Source organism: Phytophthora parasitica (assembly GCF_000247585.1).
Source record: "Phytophthora parasitica INRA-310 unplaced genomic scaffold supercont2.58, whole genome shotgun sequence".
Lineage (NCBI taxonomy): Eukaryota > Oomycota > Peronosporomycetes > Peronosporales > Peronosporaceae > Phytophthora > Phytophthora nicotianae.
The window spans coordinates 166750-185563 of record NW_008649044.1 but is presented as its reverse complement, the minus strand read 5'-3'; the positions used below and the strand labels follow the sequence as shown (position 1 = coordinate 185563).

At 50.5% G+C, this 18814-nt stretch overlaps 11 protein-coding genes across 17 annotated transcripts; 7 read left to right on the top strand and 4 right to left on the bottom strand.

Annotated features, from left to right (window-relative positions):
* Positions 1–418: 418 nt before the first annotated feature.
* PPTG_23940 (hypothetical protein) lies at positions 419–742 on the bottom strand (the record flags this gene model as incomplete). The annotated part of the gene is made up of 2 exons (XM_008914113.1): positions 419–484; positions 665–742. 2 exons carry the CDS (start codon positions 740–742, stop codon positions 419–421), a joined length of 144 nt encoding a protein of 47 aa, XP_008912361.1.
* A 1660-nt stretch (positions 743–2402) lies between these two features.
* PPTG_16560 (hypothetical protein) lies at positions 2403–5490 on the top strand. Its single transcript, XM_008914112.1, has one exon. The coding sequence runs from the start codon at positions 2844–2846 to the stop codon at positions 5277–5279; it is 2436 nt and encodes an 811-aa protein (XP_008912360.1). The 5' UTR covers positions 2403–2843; the 3' UTR covers positions 5280–5490.
* PPTG_16559 (hypothetical protein) lies at positions 4251–6427 on the bottom strand. The gene is made up of 6 exons (XM_008914111.1): positions 6345–6427; positions 6050–6268; positions 5933–5988; positions 5649–5873; positions 5494–5584; positions 4251–5402 (listed from the first exon to the last, which is right to left on the bottom strand). The coding sequence occupies exons 1-6, from the start codon at positions 6412–6414 to the stop codon at positions 5287–5289; spliced, it is 777 nt and encodes a 258-aa protein (XP_008912359.1). The 5' UTR covers positions 6415–6427; the 3' UTR covers positions 4251–5286.
* Positions 6428–6738: 311 nt separating this feature from the next.
* Positions 6739–8233, bottom strand: PPTG_16558. Of its 2 annotated transcripts, XM_008914109.1 has the most exons (7): positions 7982–8233; positions 7754–7908; positions 7628–7691; positions 7511–7546; positions 7217–7441; positions 7059–7149; positions 6739–6984 (listed from the first exon to the last, which is right to left on the bottom strand). In XM_008914109.1, exons 2-7 carry the CDS (start codon positions 7834–7836, stop codon positions 6869–6871), a joined length of 615 nt encoding a protein of 204 aa, XP_008912357.1. In that variant the 5' UTR covers positions 7837–7908; positions 7982–8233; the 3' UTR covers positions 6739–6868. The 2 variants fall into 2 exon arrangements, with proteins under 2 accessions (XP_008912357.1, XP_008912358.1); XM_008914110.1 differs by having other exon boundaries at positions 7628–7908.
* Positions 7563–9627, top strand: PPTG_16557. Of its 2 annotated transcripts, XM_008914107.1 has the most exons (5): positions 7563–8359; positions 8430–8730; positions 8786–8943; positions 9014–9139; positions 9209–9627. In XM_008914107.1, the coding sequence occupies exons 1-5, from the start codon at positions 7990–7992 to the stop codon at positions 9436–9438; spliced, it is 1185 nt and encodes a 394-aa protein (XP_008912355.1). In that variant the 5' UTR covers positions 7563–7989; the 3' UTR covers positions 9439–9627. The 2 variants fall into 2 exon arrangements, with proteins under 2 accessions (XP_008912355.1, XP_008912356.1); XM_008914108.1 differs by having other exon boundaries at positions 9014–9627.
* A 1542-nt stretch (positions 9628–11169) lies between these two features.
* PPTG_16556 (hypothetical protein) lies at positions 11170–13217 on the top strand. The gene is made up of 2 exons (XM_008914106.1): positions 11170–11282; positions 11349–13217. Exon 2 carries the CDS (start codon positions 11392–11394, stop codon positions 13099–13101), a length of 1710 nt encoding a protein of 569 aa, XP_008912354.1. The 5' UTR covers positions 11170–11282; positions 11349–11391; the 3' UTR covers positions 13102–13217.
* Positions 13211–15244, bottom strand: PPTG_23939. Of its 2 annotated transcripts, XM_008914103.1 has the most exons (3): positions 14604–15135; positions 13889–14512; positions 13211–13817 (listed from the first exon to the last, which is right to left on the bottom strand). In XM_008914103.1, exon 1 carries the CDS (start codon positions 15133–15135, stop codon positions 14797–14799), a length of 339 nt encoding a protein of 112 aa, XP_008912351.1. In that variant the 3' UTR covers positions 13211–13817; positions 13889–14512; positions 14604–14796. The 2 variants fall into 2 exon arrangements, with proteins under 2 accessions (XP_008912351.1, XP_008912350.1); XM_008914102.1 differs by having other exon boundaries at positions 13889–15244.
* PPTG_16555 lies at positions 13271–14586 on the top strand. 2 transcript variants are annotated; one of them, XM_008914104.1, is made up of 4 exons: positions 13271–13806; positions 13877–14034; positions 14110–14235; positions 14311–14586. In XM_008914104.1, the coding sequence occupies exons 1-4, from the start codon at positions 13289–13291 to the stop codon at positions 14373–14375; spliced, it is 867 nt and encodes a 288-aa protein (XP_008912352.1). In that variant the 5' UTR covers positions 13271–13288; the 3' UTR covers positions 14376–14586. The 2 variants fall into 2 exon arrangements, with proteins under 2 accessions (XP_008912352.1, XP_008912353.1); XM_008914105.1 differs by having other exon boundaries at positions 14110–14586.
* A 396-nt stretch (positions 15245–15640) lies between the features above and the next one.
* Positions 15641–16878, top strand: PPTG_16554 (hypothetical protein). The gene has a single exon (XM_008914101.1). The coding sequence runs from the start codon at positions 15802–15804 to the stop codon at positions 16447–16449; it is 648 nt and encodes a 215-aa protein (XP_008912349.1). The 5' UTR covers positions 15641–15801; the 3' UTR covers positions 16450–16878.
* Positions 16861–18184, top strand: PPTG_16553 (hypothetical protein). Of its 3 annotated transcripts, XM_008914098.1 has the most exons (4): positions 16861–17244; positions 17306–17410; positions 17478–17538; positions 17598–18184. In XM_008914098.1, exons 1-4 carry the CDS (start codon positions 17123–17125, stop codon positions 17736–17738), a joined length of 429 nt encoding a protein of 142 aa, XP_008912346.1. In that variant the 5' UTR covers positions 16861–17122; the 3' UTR covers positions 17739–18184. The 3 variants fall into 3 exon arrangements, with proteins under 3 accessions (XP_008912346.1, XP_008912347.1, XP_008912348.1); XM_008914099.1 differs by having other exon boundaries at positions 17478–18184; XM_008914100.1 differs by having other exon boundaries at positions 16861–17410.
* Positions 18185–18388: 204 nt separating this feature from the next.
* PPTG_16552 (hypothetical protein) lies at positions 18389–18784 on the top strand (the record flags this gene model as incomplete). The annotated part of the gene is made up of 1 exon (XM_008914097.1): positions 18389–18784. The coding sequence occupies one exon, from the start codon at positions 18389–18391 to the stop codon at positions 18782–18784; it is 396 nt and encodes a 131-aa protein (XP_008912345.1).
* Positions 18785–18814: the final 30 nt, after the last annotated feature.

Below are 18814 nucleotides of genomic sequence, written 5' to 3'. Positions count from 1 at the left end.
AGGGAAGGCAAAAGAACAGATATAAAAAGCAAAGTGGATGCCTCTGCGCGTCTATTGGTTGAAATCCATGTCAAAAGCACTGATTGGTTCCAGCACAAATCACGCTACTCCGCCACGATCGGACGAAAACGGTTTCCGTGGATGATGGCGAGGCGATTCAGCCAATCGCATCGCGTGGCGGGCTGAAGTTCAACAGGTGGTTTTCAGGTTAAGTGTCGTCCGTTATCCATAAAATTTGGCCGCAGTCTTGGAAAATGTAAGAGAACAAGATTGAAGAGGCGACGTAAAATACACTTAAGCGGGAGAAAAGTCGAACCTAACCGGAAGAGAGTGGTCCTAATTCAAGAAAAGTAAAACCTACCAAGCAAGCAAACAACTGCGGGTCCGACTGTCCGCCGGTGACGGATACGCTAACCACCTACTTCCGTCCTGTGGATACAGTAATGGCTATTGCTGCTGCCGTCGAGAGAGCCTGTGACCATCGCTAGCAAACACGTTTGCGAGCGCAGTTGTCAGAAACACTCTATCTACTCGGCAGTTTTCGTGCTGAATTTCCGACGTTCAGGATTAGCTCCTCGCGGGAAAGGCACCTGTTGCCGTGGGCGGGCAAGAAAGCGGACGGATTGCCTTTTATTCGCCGCGAGGCCCGGCTTTCGCAACCAACCTGGAGCCTCGAACCCGCTCGCTCAGCACGGCGGCCGGTCGCGCCTGACGTGGCAAGTTGGGGACCGATCTCGTACATGTGTATCGAGCAACGCAGTTTCTAACGGCGCGGTGCTTGCCCCAACTCGTTTGACATTGTTTGATTCCATTCGCACTGACGTGGTGGGAGTTGAGTACTAGTAATTGCTGAGACCTACTGTATCTGAGACTTGCTTTTGTCTGATATCTTCAGTTGCTTTGTTTGCGCTTTCGAGGCGGAAACTGAAGATTGGAATGGCAACGCGAAGGCAGCCTCGTCACGTGACAACTTGCACTCGTTGGCGGGCTGGGGTGTAACGTGCATGCTTCAAGCAACCGGCAGTCTGCAATGCATACAATCGAGCCGTTTGTGCTGTCGAAAAGAGGCTCTGTGCCAGTCAAGTTTTGCTGCAAGAGGGAAGAAAGGGCTAAAAAAAAGCTGCTTTCTTGAAAGAAAGCCAAGTGGCCATCATCGTTGAACCGAATCCCAGACAAATCACGTTTTGGTCATGTCAACTGTGGCAACGTGTTTGGCGGTCCAGATCGAGCTTTGGTAGGTGCGTCCGACGATTACGGTCAAAACGCAATGAAAAAAGTGCTTTTATCGCAAATCAATGCCCTCGATTGCGCGCACGTCCATCAACTGTGGACGAATTCATCACCAGTAGCGGAGATATCTGTCGTGTTAAGCCTGACGAGTGCTGTACAAGTATCCATTGATAATAGTTGCGCTTGGCGCCACCGCATTATGCTCTTGACACAGCGCAGTGGGTTTGTACACTATTCCCGAAGTAGCCTTCACAGCGGAACGACGGTATGTTAGAAGGTTCAATTGACCACTCAAGCCTTCCCTCGCTTCCATTCCGGAGGTTCGACTAAACGAAAGGAGCGGCAAACAGAGCAAAGCACTTAACTTGCATCGAACACGCTTTAAACATGGCAGCGATAAAGTTGTCTGGGAGCGCGTTCAGCACTAACACCGGTTAGGTATGCGTTAGGCATGTTAGCAGCACCGCCCGAAGCGTTGTGACGTACGTACAGCTTTCCGAAGGCGCCTGCTTGACTGTATGGATTGCAGTGGGGCACGATGTGTGTGCTGGAGAGAGGGGGAGGGGGGGGTGGGGGGGGGGGGGGGGCATGTTGCCGCTCAGAAGTAATCCGCACCCAATTAGTTTGTGAGTGGAGTTCTAACACCCAATCACCCCGGGTGGGGGGGGGGGGGGGGCTCTCGTTAGAGCATCTAGTGGTGATTTTTCGGTATGTTGCCTTGCAGTCTGTAAGTTACAGAAGCTCAGTACGAAGTTACGCCCTGGAACGACGCGGCTCCCTGAAGACAAGAACTGCTGACCAAGGGCGAGGGCGACGCTCCGGGTACCCGACAAAGCGTTGGAAGCTGGGAAGTGCCGGGATGGCGAGCATGAGCCCGATGTAAACGGCTGCTGACGTATTACCCGGTTAAACAGCAGTGAAACGGCGTTTAAGGCCGTGTCGGCCGATGCAAGTTGACTGATCGCTTGAATTCTTGTCATCTTCGTGCTCACCAGAGCAGCGAATAAACAGATCAAGTTCGTCACTGCAGCTACTGGTATTAATAACTCAAGCCCGAGGTGAGACTCTGCAGTGCCGCGACAAGTTCGTGGCCCTTCCGTTGTCTGTGGCTGCGAAGAAGCTGGTCGGCTAGCTGGTCCGGCATTGGCCATCTCCTGTAGAGGATCTTTAATAGAGACTCTATCTGCGATAGTGTGGTCTTGGGCTTTGACATTAACCAGCCGGTGTCACAGCAAACACTTCACCCCAACGTCTCTGCCATCTGCCACACCCGCGCTGGTTTGGGGCAAATATTGGGACGAGAACACGGCTGCATCCGTTCGCGACGTAGGGATAGCCATCCATCTGGCTAGACCATTACAGTACAGAACAACCAGATTTTTAGCACGACTAGGGAGCTACGCCAAGGTCGCTTCCTAGAGTCTCTCCCGGTATTCGTCGCAATTATCTAGGTTGCCTTCTGACTCCAAGCCCGATATCGAGTATCCTTGACTAAAGAGCTGGAAAGCTTCCCGCGCCAGCTGAAGTTCATCCACGTCGTATTGCTGATCCAATCCATTTCGCCATCCCCACCACTTCCAGAGATTTCCAACCACCAGAAACCAAATAATCGCATGGCGGCGTCTGTGCATTTATCTCATGACCGAGCACAGACTCGCAGGATGCACCACCGTGCTATGAGGCAGATCACGGACGTGCTGGGGGTATGCCTCAATTCCACGCGCACGAAGGAGCAGTGGACATGTTTGCGTCGCGACAAGCACCAGGAGCTGTACGCCAAACGTACAGGCCAAGGCGTGAGCAACGGAACGTCTGTGTATTATTTAGCTGTCAACGAGGCCTCGTGCGGCTTCGAGGAGGCCTTTGATCTGCTGCATTTCGACTCAACAAAGCAATTCCGACTTATGATGAAGCTCCTTCACGGTCGCGACTTTAAAGATGGCGCTCTGCTGTCCATGCGGACAAGGGAACATTCCATTAGCGACTGGACCATGGACACCCAGCACGCAGCAGTTTGGTTCATTTATCAGGACCATCGCAAGTCTGTATTGCTACGTGAACAACACCTGACGTTCTTCCAAACTCTTAAGATTTTTCTGCCGGAGAACCAGCAACACAATGAACATAGTGCCGTGACGTCCATGTCAGCTAATTCGTCAATGGCTGGACTGAATGCGCGTCCATCCGACGGTGTACACAAACGCACAATAGCGTTAAGCTGGTTGCCATTTCCTCGCTCCCATGAAGCGATGCTGGAGACGGCGCAGCAGGTCGATCTGCAATACACACTGATCGTAGAGGAGATTGCTCCTAACCGGTTGCGTCTATCGTGCGTGACCAGTTCTTTTCACGACGAAAATGACGGTCCTTTGGCCGGTTCGCCTAGAGCAGCGCGAGCCATTGCACGGCGTCTGGCGTTGCGATCCGTTGGGAAATTGGAGTCAGCTGTGGCAGCTTCCAGAATTGGCGACTGTCAACTTGTAGCCCCACACCAGTGGGTGAAGAATGAGGACAGAACGAGTTGTGTCATTTGCTGGAAACGATTCAACGCCATTTTTCGCCGTCGTCATCATTGTCGACTCTGTGGAGAGGTCATTTGTGGCGCGTGCAGCTCGCTACGTACCATTAATATCGTCAGTGTGAAGACGAAAGAGGTGCAGAAGACTCGCATTTGCCATCTCTGCAATAATAAGGCTCGACTGAAGACGAGTTCACGTGGGTTTTCAAGCAATCACAACAGCAACAACTATAACAGTCGAGCTCCACCGTCTCGTCAACGAAGAGAACGCACTCCTATGCTTGAATCGGGGTCAGAATCAGATCTCCCGCTCTCATTGCGAGTACTTCCACCAAGTTTGAAACTTGTGGCAGGTCAAGACTTCATGTTGCCTCCACGTTCAGTAGATTTGTTACTGTCGGGACCAGTTATGATGGACGACTTTGAGGAAAGTGATCGTGCCCACGAGTTCGATAGTATCGAGAGTGACGGCTACATTGGAGCACTACCCGGTCGCTTTGTTGCATCTGTCAACAGCAAGATCATTTCGATCAAGTCCATCGCTCGGAGTACCAAGAATCTGTGGCAAGCGGTGCCTTCAACTACGTCAAGTATGAAGAGTATCTGGTCACTGCAAGCGCTTGACTCCAACAGCGTCGAATCAAGCATACATTCTTCTGGCTGGGAAGGAGGCTACAATTCTCGCACTGAGGCTTCGTACTCTGGGTTTGACGCCCCGCGTTCAGGTTATACCGTATCCAGATCATTCCTACACCCGGTAGCCATGGCATCAAGGTCGCGTAGAATGGCTCAGCCGATTCCTCTTGTAGCCGATGCGAGCAGCTACAGCTCAGTGGACAGATTGTCGTCCTACCGTCTTGTTGACTCGAAGGAGCAAGAAGAGGAAGACTTGAGGAGATTTGACCATCGACGAACGTCTTTGATGAGCTCTAATGTGGGTCTATTAGACCAGGACTCCATCGCTGATGAGGGTTATTTCTTACCTAAACTGGACGACGATCGTGAAGAAGAGCGACTCAAGCTTCTGGAAGTGATCGTGTCTCCTGCATGCACGTTAGTTGACCGCACTCTCATGCATCGAAGCTGCGAACTCGCTGCCGCTGCTTTTGGTGTAAATGCTGCTTTCATTGCCCGCGTGAACGCCGAGTACGTGCTGATTGAGCACGCCGTTGGTACTCGCGACCTAGCAGCACAGGACGAGATCTTACGACGTGAATCACTGTGTGATTTTGTGCTTTGTCAGCCGCAAAACCAGCCTCTGGTCGTCTTGGATTGTCTCGCCGACCCACGAACTCGAGAGATTCCGATGGTGCAGCACTTGCGTATGCGTTTCTTCATCGGTATCAGCGTCTGTGTTCGTGGTCTTCCGATCGCGTGCCTGTGTGCATTTGGACAAGACGATGACAATCAGAATACAGAGAATCATGGAAAGTTGACGGCGTCATTCTACGATTCGGGTATCCTAGAAAACTCGGCACGGCAAATGGAGGACGAGCTGGAAAGTCTCGTGTATGGCTTGGAGCTGTGCTAGATTTCCTCTAAATGGGTTCATCGCGCGGCTCCACCAGAATCTCGTTCACAGCCACATATGGCGGCTGGGTGACAGCGTACAACACAGCTCGACCGATATCTTCAGGTTTGAGAACCTCGCACTCTGTAGAGTATTCCGCGGTGATAAAGGTAGATCATTAGAGACTGCGAAGCAAATAGTAAAAATAAAAAGTAGACTGCAACAAACCCCTTACCGGATGGGCCACCGTACAACTTCATTGCCTCTTCATCCACACCGCTAGCAGCATTCGCGTGCTTCACTAGATCCGTAGCGACGTTACCAGGCTGCAATTAAATACGTGAGTCTTCGTCTTCATTCAATACTTTGTAGCAATAGAATATAACTCACCTGAATGGAAGTCACGCGGAGTCCACTGCCGACGTTCTCAAGACGCAGAGCTTGAGAGATGCCCTCAACGAACATCTTGGACGCAGAATAAACTCCCAATCCGGGGAACACCTTGCGTCCTGCATCCGACGAGATGTTGACAATGTGGCCACTTTTACGGGCCAGCATCTTTGGCAGCACAGCCGCCACACCGTTGAGTGTTCCCTTGCAGTTGATGTCGATCGTCTGCAAAGAGCATTAAAACATTAAAAACTAAATGAGAACAGACTCTGAACTCAACTTACCCGCTCCCAACTGTCCTGGTTAACGTTCTTCATGAGCTCAAAGGGCATCACACCAGCTGCAAAACATGAGGGTAAGTCTCAATAGGATCGTTGAGACGGTATTGGCAGCATCTGTACCGTTGTTCACGAGGATATCGACGGCCCCGAAGGTCTCTTCCGCTTTAGTCACGAGGTTCTGCACCTCCTGTCGCTTGGTTACGTCCGTCTGCACGATAAGGACGCTGCCGATGGCTCCGATCTTCTGTTCGATGTCCGTCTTGACTGTCTCTAGCGCTTCGAGACGTCGAGCTCCAAGCGCGATCTTGGCACCTGCCGTTGCAAGCTCCAGCGCGATGGCTGCGCAGAATTACGAGGATTAATATAAGTGGGAGATAGAATACATTCAGGTGGAGACGCATGGGGGGCCACACACCGGCACCGATGCCGCCCGAGGCGCCAGTGATCACCGCCACTTTGCCACTCAACTGCGTGTTGCTGCTCATCGTCAAAATAATGATTTCCGTTTTTTTAGCGGTGTAGATACCGGTATACCGGTCTTTTGAGCTCATTGTTTTTGATAATGGTTTTGTGAATTCTACTCAAAATTGTCATGGGCGGTTCTATCTCCCCCAAATCGCCCAGCGTTTACAATTCCGTAAAATGATCCGTTTAAGTACGAAATAAGGTGACAAGAAAAGACTTTGTCCTCCCGCTCCTCAAACAGACCCAAAATCGGCAAATTTGGACGGAATTCACAATACAGTACTACGAAGTACATTCTATTTTCACGCCCTCGGACCTATGATAAACTCCCGGAAAATTATGCTCCTTTTTCCAAAAACTCCTCGGGTTTCATTGCTGAAACCTGATGCGTTAGCAAATCCTGTATGGTCCACCCCCGCGAAAACGGGGTGCATTATTGCAGTTGACTTTAAAAGCTTTAGATTTCGTAAGGATCTAAACGGACCTGTCGCGTGGCTGCACCAAAACTTCGTTCACAGCCACGTGTGGCGGCTGCATGACGGCGTACAATACAGCGCGACCAACGTCTTCAGACTGGAGCTCTTCGCATTCTGCAAGTTGTTGTAAAAGAAGTTAGCTATCTTTCACAATTGCAAATGAAAACATTGGGAATGGCATACTGTACCTGGCTCGTCATTGAACATCTTCGTGGCTTCTTCGTCGACGCCGCTGACGGCATTGGCATGGTCTACTAAGGACGTCGTGACATCTCCAGGCTACAAAAAATGTGGTTAGTTAACGCATCGTATTTTTTTTAGAAATGTCTAGCAAGCCGTAACATACCTGAATCGAGGTCACTCGCAATCCACTGCCGCAGTTTTCAAGGCGCAATGCCTGGGAGATGCCTTCAATGAACATTTTCGTCGCAGAGTAGACGCCAAGTCCAGCGAAAACCTTGCGTCCAGCATCCGAGGAAATGTTGACGATGTGTCCACTCTTACGAGCGAGCATACCGGGCAGTACCGCGGCCACTCCGTTCAATATTCCCTTGCAATTAATCTCGATCATCTACGCCAATACGAAGAACACTCAGCTACCGGCCGACTCACACATTATCACATATAACATCAAGGTTACCCGTTCCCAACTATCCTGGTCCACATTCTTCATTAGCTGACACACACACACACACACACACACACACACACAAAACTCAGCAACTTAACCATACATTCAAAGGTGCTCTTGCCTCACCATTGTTAACGAGGATATCCACTGGCCCAAAGGCCTCCTCCGCCTTGTCCACGAGGTTTTGCATCTACGAAGACGGTATTCTTCAGTCTCTAGCCATCCCCATTCTTCTCAGTATACCTATATCACCTGTTCGGGGCTCGTGACATCCGCCAGGACGATGAGAACATTCCCACTCTGCCCAGTCTTCGCCTCGATGTCCGCCTTGACATTCTCCAGCGCCTCCAGTCGACGAGCACCGATTGTCACCTTAGCTCCAGCGTTCACAAGCTCCAGCGCGATAGCTATGCAAAATTACATCAACGTATAAATAGTAAGCCAGCGCCAGCAAACCGATATCTACTGCAGTTCACATACCGGCGCCAATGCCTCCGGATGCGCCGGTGACCACCGCGACCTTGCCACTCAGCTTCATGCAACTCATACCGGTAATCACCGATATACCAGCAACCGCTCAAAAAGTGAGCATGCGGTCGGCAAGGCTCGTCTTAGCCCTGACGGGCGCTGGTGGTCGCCGTGGCGCCCTCCCATCGCGCTCCTTGCTGCTGCAGCCTCGTGCATGGCGTTGTCTGTCCTCCACAGGAGCGAAAACGCCATCCAATCCGTTTGAGATCGACCTGAACGTGCTCAAAACGCCCTCGTCGCCTACAGAGAAACTCACTCTGGACGATGCCACGCGTGCGGCTACCTCACAGCAGACAGAGGCGCAACATGATATCAATCTCCTGCACGCTGGTATGCGGGTTAAATTTATTTGTTTAAATGTTTTTTTTTTCCAAATGAATTGACAGGTGATATTATGCAGAGATGTCGACCCTCTTCGGGGAAGACGTGGCAGAGTACGGGGGCGACACGTCATCGGCCAGTGTGGAAGAAGATGTGACTGCTTTCAACAAAAGAACGAGGATAAGAGAGCACGAGGAGGTGCCTAAGGAGAGAGGAGCTGTGCAGCCTCCGGTTACTAGAGCTGCTCAGAAGCCCAAGGTGGTGGAGGAGATCTCAAGCACAGATAGCAGTGTGGGTCAATCGATCATGAGGGATAATGCACTGGTGAATGTGCTGCTACTACAGGGCCCTTGCAGCTTCGTACGGGGAGTTTGGACTGGGTGAGTTAAGCTTTTTTTTGTTGTTGGTAGTGAATACTGATGTGCTTTTTTGCAGGGGAGATATAAAGAGGAAAGAGCTACAGCACCAGATTCAAGCTCTAGCTGACGACCAGAAGATTGTGGTCAAACACCGCGAGTATGACTCGGAGAAAATCATCTTGCATATGCTGCTGGAAGCACGTGAAGACCAAGTGGTCGTGTTATGCTGGAACAGTAAGATCGCGCAGTGCTATATTGTAACTGTTGACGCTGATGATAATGACTCTGTTTGTATATTTTCCAGTTAGTTTAGCCAAGTCGCCGTTTGTGGTTCACGCTCTGGGGCTTATTCAGTCCCGCGTCATTATCGTGAGTCCGAACAATGTGGACCATGGACCTTTGCCAGCGAGTGTTGTTGGTGTGCTGTCAGGTGCGTCAAGCCAAAGCCACGTTAACAACTTTGCCAAGTAAGAATACCAACTGGTGAATTCTGTCGTAGGCTTCTGGAATCAGTCGATATCGCTGGCATTGAGCGCCGCGGCCAATCTTCTGGCAAAGCAGACTGATTTTTCGAGTGCCAAGAATTCGCAAAACTCTGCTGGTATTGCAAGCTCGAAGAAAGGTGTTCTAAGCGCAAAAACGAAGAAGAAAGCCCTCACTTGCTATTTGTGTGGAAAGGAGGGCCATATTCGAAGCAAGTGCCCCGAACTGCCTAGAAATAAGGTGTAAATGATGACCTGGGAACTCTCATGGAGAGAGAAGAGCTCTTGGCTGACCAACGCCCACCGCGGAAGTCGCCGACTTCAAGTCGGTAAAGCAACATGCTTTCTCCCAACCATACGTTGTTCAAATTCAATAGCCTATTTCAACTTTCGTAGTTGTGGAGTTTTTTTTAATTTTTTTTAATTATATGAGATAAATTTGATTCAAATTTTGGTGGACCAAATGGTTTTAAATACATGAGAGAAATAGTACGGACCCACATTGTTTCACACAGAAGGATGGGCGACGTGGATGACCATAGCCGCGCTATGAGGCCTTAGAGAGGCGCCATGACAACCGGAGCGCAGCGGAGGTCTGTCAGGGGACGGCGCGTAGGCCGGAGTAGGTTCCGAAACAAGAACTTACAATCTAATCCGCGCGGGATCCTTGCCCGCCACGAGCGAAGCGAAGTTGGCGGTGCAAACGCCGCGCAACTGTGGAGCGTTGCGACTACCTGTGAGACTCAATTATGCCTTATTGCGACGCATTGGAGGTCAAAAGTATACCTTAGCCAAGACAATTGATTGACTGTGTGTTTGGACAGTACATGCATGTGTTTTGCATGTTCTGTCTACATACATGTAGTGAAGCGATTGTGTACAGTAGGTATTAAGATAATCTAATATGGTACTAGATATGAGTGACACAAGATTACGATTTCAGTCGCACCGTTTATGTATCTGATCGTCTAGATACATGCACCGGATCTACAACAGCTGGTATTTTTGTTTCAGTGTATTATCAAAATCAACAGTTACATAACCCAGGCCTATGAACTGGCCCAGTTCAGCGATATCATCCGCCCAGTTCGACTGGGCGGATGCTGTTGCTGCGCTCATTGTCAATGCTGCCCTGCGTGCTGGTACCGGTACGTTAAACGGTACCCGCACACAGGGCTACGATACCGTCAATCCCTCGGTATCATATTGGAGATCTCCTAATTCATTCTGTAGAAAAGGGTCAAAAGTGATAATAGAAAAATAGACGAAAAAGGACTTTACCAAAACTAAGTACAACGGTTGTCCATCCAAAATTGCAAGAGCACGCAATACGACAATTCATACATTTGATTTCTGTAGTAGGAGATCTCGAGTACGGTAGTCGTATCATATCATATGACTGTTATTATCGAAGACCATACCTGGAATAAGTATGGTCACCATACGAATATGGGATCTTGTCGACAGATTTGTTGATCTGAACTTTTACTTCAAGTAGAATTTCCATAAGTGTAGGGGGCTAGACAGGGAACTGTCGATATATTTCCAGAGGAATGCTAAGAGCTGGATTTAAATTATCTATATCGTCAAATCCAAATCAGAAGATATGACAAGGCATGCAAAACGCGAGCTACGCTTATTGAGAGAGGCTTCTGTACAATCTCGTCGAAAGTAATTCCCAGACTTGAAATATGCTCTCAATGTCTCCCTATGACCACCAGCTTACCAATTAATTTCCCCCTCTCACCCCTCAGCTGTAAAGTAATGGGGTGCTTAACTATGGAACGTCCCAATTGTACAGGACGTCAACATAAAATAGGAGTGACTGACTTATACTTATTTTCAATCTTTATTTTCACAAGTATAATAGTTCCGGCAATTATCTGCCTAAAGCTTGTAATTAAAAAAATTAACTGTTTTGAAAATATTTTTTTCCAATAGCGACTTTTTCTGTATGGTACCTTCTGGTCATCAATAAACAGGTGTGGCGATTACGAACGCCTGCCCTGCCCTCCTCGCTCGTGCACATTTTCTTTTAAGCTGTTGGACGCAAAAATTGGCGGTGAAAGGATTCAGACTCAGCATCACAAGGTCGATAGCGTTATCCTTTTTCTCGTTGTCCCAATAACCTTCTCACCTGCGTGTTCGAATACAAAGGTATTGCGGAGGCACTCCTAGGGGGGTCGTGAGTTCTTGAGCTATGATCGTCGCAGCGTTTATTATCGCGTCAATACTGGTGCCGACTCCTTCATCGGCTTTTTCGTTTTTGTCGTGGTTTGACGATACTGATGGCTCAAGTCGCCGTGATAAATCTCGTGCAAGTGGCAACAGCGTCGATGAATCGGACATTATTGCCCAGCAACCTCTCCTCGATCCCAAAGACTGGTTTCTCACCGAACAGGAGATCACGGACTCGCGGGGTGGCGTACCAAGGAGCGACATGGCAGTGTACACAACCGGCAACAACGTGACTTCTTACACGGCGACCAACGAATTCTACAATGCAGTCTACGACGACCTCAGCTCGACGAAGGAAGGCGATCGGGTCATGCTTGCTGCATGGTTGGCATCCCTCGTTCCACTCAAGCCCGACGTTGATCCGACCGGGACAAAGACTGGTTTCAAGCAAGTGTTCGCGGGCGTCGTGGAACGAGGGGGAAACGTGAACATTCTAGGCTGGGCGAGTATTGCAGGCGCTTACATGCCATACAACATCAAGGCTCGCGACGCTATCAACACTATCCCGCCATCTTCAGTCAACGGAGCAAAAGCCGTTTACATTTTCGATGACCGCATCGATCTCATAGCCTCTCACCACCAGAAAACACTGGTCATCGCAACAGACAGCTCCTCCGATAAAAAAGCCCAGCCCATTGCGTACGTGGGTGGGATGGAACTTGCCATCGATCGGTGGGACACCATCCACCATAACAATACCGCAATCCGAGATGCGGGGAACATCACCTACAAGAGTAAGGGCTGGGTCGATGGACACATCCGAATCCACGGACCAGCCGCGAAAGATGTTGCGAATAATTTCATAGCCCGATGGAACTCGGACTATTTGCCGTGTCGCAGTCTAGATGACGAACTTCTTGACTTTGAAAACCCTACGTTCGAGAAAATCCCGTCACTCGACTACGCCAGCAGCAGCAGGACCTCCAATCTCGGCAACCAAAGTGTCCAGATCACACGAACCTTCAGCTGTCAATACAAACACTACAAGGAGTTTGCCCCTAAAGGTGAGAACTCACTGTTCCATGCTCGTATCAAGGCTATCAAGAATGCGAAGAACTTTATCTACGTCGAAGACCAGTACTTTGTGTTCGTACCAGAACTACTTGACGCACTCATGGAGGTGATGCCGCGGATCCAGCGACTTATCGTCGTCACCAAAGAGCAAACGAATGCGTTCACGAATGCTGGCTACATCAAGTATCTGTATCAAATGGTCGAGCCCATCCGTTCAAAGTATCCGAACAAGTTTAAAATCTACACGACCAAGCCAGAACGGAAACTGCTGATTCACACGAAACTTGTGATCATCGACGACGTGTATCTGTCCATTGGTTCGGCCAACTGGAACCGCCGCAGTATGACGGCAGACCCAGAGCTTAATGCTGACGTTGTGGATGGTGATACTGTCAAGTCACCTGAGGGTGTGACAGTGGGCAAATTGCCTCGTGATTTTCGCATTCGCAAGTTCATGGAGATGACGGGATTGAGTTACGATGAGTTGGATGCCATGACGTTTGTCGAGGCTGCAGACCAGTTCGCTGTTGCTGCCACTGATGAATCGACGATTTTGGCCACCAACAGAGTTGAACACCATGCGTACTTCATTGCTATTACGGAAGCCATGCGAAAGGTATCAGATCCGCAGTTCACTTGCAACGATGACGATAGGTGAGACTGTGGTGCAGCATTCAATCAAGCGATCTCTTATTACTATTCGTGATCTACAACTTGTACTAGTAGTAGCTTTTTGGATAGAAAGATAAATCTAAGATTCAAAAGTTGTGCGGATCTTTTTTAATTGTAACAATGGTGTATCGATAGTGTGGTATACCTAAAGTTTACGCAAAGGAAACAGATAAATGAGTTCCATCGATGAGCACGTAGTTCACGACGGCAAGGGCAAGGCGCGTACGACGCGATGCCGCCACTGCAACAAAGTGTTCACCACTAGGAGCAAGGAGCGCTGGTGTAAGCACATGCGAGGCTGCTACAGTTTGCCGCCTCAGGTTCGTCAGTACTTCTCCGGCTACGAGCACAAACGGTATGCGCGAAGGTCATGGGGTCTATCGGAAGGAGCATATGACGCGGTGTCTGAGCCACCGACAAGTCCTGTGCGCAATTTGGACCCCGAAATGGCGCCAGGCAATACCGAAACGTCAATTTCGGATGGTATTAGTGTCAATGCTACTCCTTCTGGTCCTGTCGCTACAAGCACCGAAAACTCTTCCCCGCCTGCGGAAAATAGTCTGCTCAGGGCTGCAGAAACCACACTCGACTCTGATACAGCAACGGATTTCTTGCACCGATCTTGCGACGGAATTACAGAGGTTCTGTTGATTCACGGGCCCTGCAGCTTTACGAGGAGCTCGTGGACAGGGTGGGCTGTTTCTGCAAAAAGTGACGGCATGTTACAATATGTTGACATGATGTGTATTCGATGATATAAGGGGCGATATTACCAAGGCCGAGTTGCTGCGGGAGGTGCAGGACTTGGCGGTAGATGAAGAGATCTCACTCATCACGCACGATTCCAACCACGAAGGTGTCATCCTTGACTGGTTGCTCAATGCCAAGGAGAACGAGATCATCGTGCTGTGTTGGGTTGGTACGTTTGGCACGCGTTTCAATTTATTTGAGCCTTCAGAGTGTCCTAAAACTTGTGTCCTTTCGATCCTTACAGGGAGTCTCTCCGACTCACCAACCATCCTCCGTGCTTTGGAGCTTGTCAACAACCGTGTCATCGTCGTGAGTCCCATAGGGATACATCACGGTACCCTGCCCTCTACAGTCGTTGGAGTACTGTCGGGTAGGTGCCTCAATTTGCGAACGGCTCGTCGACTATGTTAGGTCATTGAAGCTAAGTATTTGATGTATCTCGCAGGCTTTGGGCAGCTATCATTCAGTTTGGCCCTAGCTGCAGCAAAGAATATTAATGCCCAGCGGTAGATCGCTGGCACATAGTTTTCGCAATGAGAGCTCGTTAGCATCATCCAGCCGCGCTGTCGCAGCTTCGTATGCACGCATGGACACGATGCCTCTCACTTGGACAGCACAGTGCGCACATGAATGCCTCCTTGGGTATGCTGCATGCACAGAATATAACATGTATATGCGGGTGAGCAACGAGTCTACCTTGAGCTGAGTGATCTTCGACGTGAGGTTCGCGTGTCGAACCTTGCCAATGGTTTATTCAGATGCATCGGTGTCGAATGGTAATTTCAACCACGAAGAACTGGCTGCGACGTTGTCCCGCTCGACTTTCGTCATCGGCAACTGCAGCAGCAGGCGAAAGAGTCGATTGCTCGCGTACACACGCGTCGTCGTGTGTTGGCATGGAAGCGTAATTCACACATCGACACAGGTAGTGCTAAGCAAGGACGTCATGTCCTGAGGCGTTGGCAAGCTTTGCGGTTCTATGCCAGACACACTGCAGCGCATGTCTATAGCGTTGCACGTGGCTCACGACGCAGCAGAATCCACGCGCCGTGCAAGTATGCACAGCCATCTTCGGCGTGCGGCCGTGCCCGCTGCAAAAATAATGTAACTTAAGATATGCGGCCCGCAACAGCTTGAATCGAAGCCTGGTAGATCGCACGCTAGAGAGCTGCGTCGCTGCAATATTTGCACCCTCTTCATGGGCTGTGACAAATCGACACCAGAGTTTGCTGTCATTCTCGTGGCATCGGGTACTCGCAGAGTGTGTCATATGTGGCTCTGAACTCTGTCAGATCCTCGGCGGCCCCGCTGCCGGCGCTGGTTGCCCCTGCCAGTTGACGGCTACATGTACTCGACGGGATCGCATGGCAGCACCAAGCAGAAACAGACGTGTGGGCGAAATCAAGCCAGAGCCAGGCGAGCGCACGGATTGGATCCTCAAACGTCGCGCTTTCCTTACAAAAACCAAGACAAATCTGTAACGTGGAATCCATCTTGTCAAAAGGGTTGGGTCTAATTTAGCATTTAGATTATCTAATTTCTAACCAGCAGCTTGAAAAGTAAGACGAAGTGACATTGATTGAAGTTGACTGTGAAATCTGCAAATTTTGAAAAGGAATAAGCCATTCATGTTTAACGTTAGTTCGCACAGATTAACGTTTGTTAGTTTTGGTTCTTGTCGTCGTGCTATTCCAGGATAAGTTGGTGAAGGTACTCGTGCGTTTCAGCAGAAATTCGCGAGGCGTTCGTTTAGGATGGCCAGAATCTAAAAAACCTAATACATGTAACATATAGAAGTACGGACTTTGTGGAAAAAAAAAAAAGCTGCCAAAAGCTGGTGCGCGTCCAGATCTCTGAGCGCCAGCAACCGGAAACGTCGCCAAGCACATTCGCATTTCCAGAGAAACGCTCAAGCGCCCACTTCCAACGGCCAAATATGAACATGCTGCTGTCTAGGAAGCGAAGCCGCGAGATGGAGCCGACGCCGCAGCCAACGCTTCCCGTACTACGTCGCCCGAGCGTCGAGGACCGCTGCTGGCTGCTGGGCGACGTGGACGCCAAGACGCACCGCCAGTTGCCCAAGATCGAGGCGCCGCGCCCGCTGTCGCGCGCTCGCCAGAGCTCACAGGAGCTGTTCCTGAGCGTCGTCATGGAGTGGCAGAAGGCCAAGCTGCAGAACGCGAACGGACCCGCCAAGGACACGGCCTCAGATGGGTACACGACGCCCAGCTCGGAGGACTCGGAGCTGGAGGCTGCGTCGCCCAAGAAGACTAAGCGCGTGGACGAGGAGAGCCCTTCGAGCGTGCACAACCCACCGCGTGACATGACGCCGCTTCGGTTGGACTACATCACCGAGCCCATTAAGATGATCGGCGCCTACACGCCTGCGGCGCGTCGTGTGCTGCTGCAGAAGTACATGGCTAAGCGTGCACGCAGATTGTCCCAGCACAAGGTGCGCTATGGCGTGCGTAAAACGCTGGCCAATGCGCGTCCCCGTGTCAAAGGACGCTTCGTCAAGACTGTGCAGCCGCTTACCGCTGCTGCCGTGGAAGCCCAGCAGGCACAACAACAACAAACGCAGTAAGTTGACGCCACTTCTTCTCTCTTTTCAACCCACAAGTTTGATTCGCTTGCTGCGCACTCGACGCCTGTACTCTAAACCACGTAATAATATATAGGCAGCTTGCACGCTTCTCCTTGCCACTTCAACGCTGCGGAGGCTACCATATTCGTGCCCGTGTGTCAGTATTAGCCTCCATTGAAACGGCTGAGAATAGGCACCCAAAATATTCTCGACGCAGAATGAAACTGAGCTGGTTATGGCACTTTGCTATGCGTGCCGCAGATCCCATATATCTCCCACTGCATTTACTCGGCACCGATGATGTATTGCACAACCTTCACTGCTCAGCGCTAAATGCTGCTGCACCATCAACAGCAGCGCTAGTTCCGGTGCACCGGCACGTTTTGCTTTTTCCACCGCTAGTTCAACTTGCCCCATCGCATCTTTTGGCAATTGGCAATCGTTCATGGATCCTAACGTATATGCAGTGTCCTCTGCTGTCCACAAATGCCGCCTACTCGTGAGATCATCACCAGCGCGGGAGTAGCGCGAAGATCATGTGGCTTTCTCAATACACGAAAAGCAGACCCAGAAAGGGTTAATGATTGCGACCTTCGAAGATCGCTTCAGTGCCAGCCAATCCCGTTGGTGAACATTTGACTTGGTGTTTGTAAGGCGCACACAGTCAATTGCGATGGACATTGCGGACGCGTTCGACGCCATCTCCGGCTACGAGGAGACGCTCGTGGCGCAGGGCGAGGCCATGGGTATGGAGCGCGGGCGCGAGCTGGGGATCGAGGAAGGCCGCGAGCTCGGGTGCGTCCGCTGCGCTCGATAGGAGTGCAAACGTATCCACTAATCTGGTATTCTATCGTAGCGTCATGAAGGGTGCGGAGATCGGTAGCGAGCTGGGCTTTTACCAGGGCTGTCATTTGGTGTGGAGCCACATGCTGCAGAGCGATGAGCTCAAGAGCAAACTCCCGTGGGTGTTTCGTCAATGGCGCTCGCAGTGATGCGGCATAACTGAAAAGTATCAATTGGTTGGACAGGGCTCGAGCAGCTAAATCAGTTGCGTCGTTTGGCGCGCTGCTCGAAGCGTTTGAGCTGAAGGTGCGTGTCAGTATGAAGAAGCGAAGTTACGGGTGATGGTGGCTGAGTTAGTGCTGCAGAATGTGGTGGACGAGGACATGATGCAGGAGCTGCTACGTATACGAGCCAAGTTTAAGGTTATTACAGCAATCACAGGACTGCGAGAGAGCTTGGTGTACAGCGAGGAAGACATTAAAGCACATAAGGATATGTCGTTCTGAGGAAGGGAAATGGCTGCCGCGGGTATTCAGGACAAAGGATTGGAGTGAATACTTCAAATATCGGAGCATCTATCTTCTGAAAAGCGACCGAGCTCACAACTCCTGCAAAGGATGGCGAAAGTTGATAAGCTTCAAACGGGAGTTATGACCCCCCCCCCCCCCCCTTCCAGAGCAGGCCTGCACTGCAGGCTAGCTCAGCGACCGTAGAACACGCCATTATTCGTGAATAGTGATGACTGCTTCGTACCCGACACAGCGTCCTAGGTCCCGCAACTTCGGTTATAGTGTCGAGTTTTGATTCACCCTACTCCAGTGGAGCCTTCTGCAACAGAAAACCGCGGCCTACTTCTGAGTCCCTCTGCACTTTCGTACTACTGTAATATCTCATAGTGATGATGCAGACCGCTTGACTTCATAATACATACTACATGTGAAGTTATCCGTATCCACACGTTGAAGTGATCGTCATAATCTTTGCGACTTCATAATCCTGGTGGCTCGTCAATGCCAAGATTGTGGGGCATTCGAATTCGCATGAACTGAGCCAGGAGGAGAGCCTCTCCTAATGAAAAGTGAACTTTCCTCTCCAGGACAGGAATGCTCACTTTCATTTTTCGTTGTACCCCAACAATCCGACTGCAATACCAACAATGAGCGCTTCCGCCCCAGCCAAGATGACCTACCGTTTCCTCGGCAACTCGGGTCTCCTGGTCTCCAAGATCTCCCTCGGTGCATGGATGACCTGGGATGACCGCTGCTCCGACGAAGGCTGGTACGATATCATGACTCAAGCGTTCAAGAGAGGCGTCAACTACTACGACAACGCTGAGTGCTACATCGGCGGCAAGTCTGAAGAGATTGTTGGTCGCGCCATCCAGAAGGGCATCCAGGAAAAAGCTTGGGCCCGCGAAGACCTCGTCATCTCCACCAAGATCCACGTCGGCACGAAAACGGGCCCCAACGACCAGGGACTGAGTCACAAGCACCTCACTCAAGCGGCTTCAGCTCGACTACGTCGATGTGGTCTTCTGTCACCGCGCCGATGACTTTACGCCCATTGAAGAAACAGTACGTGC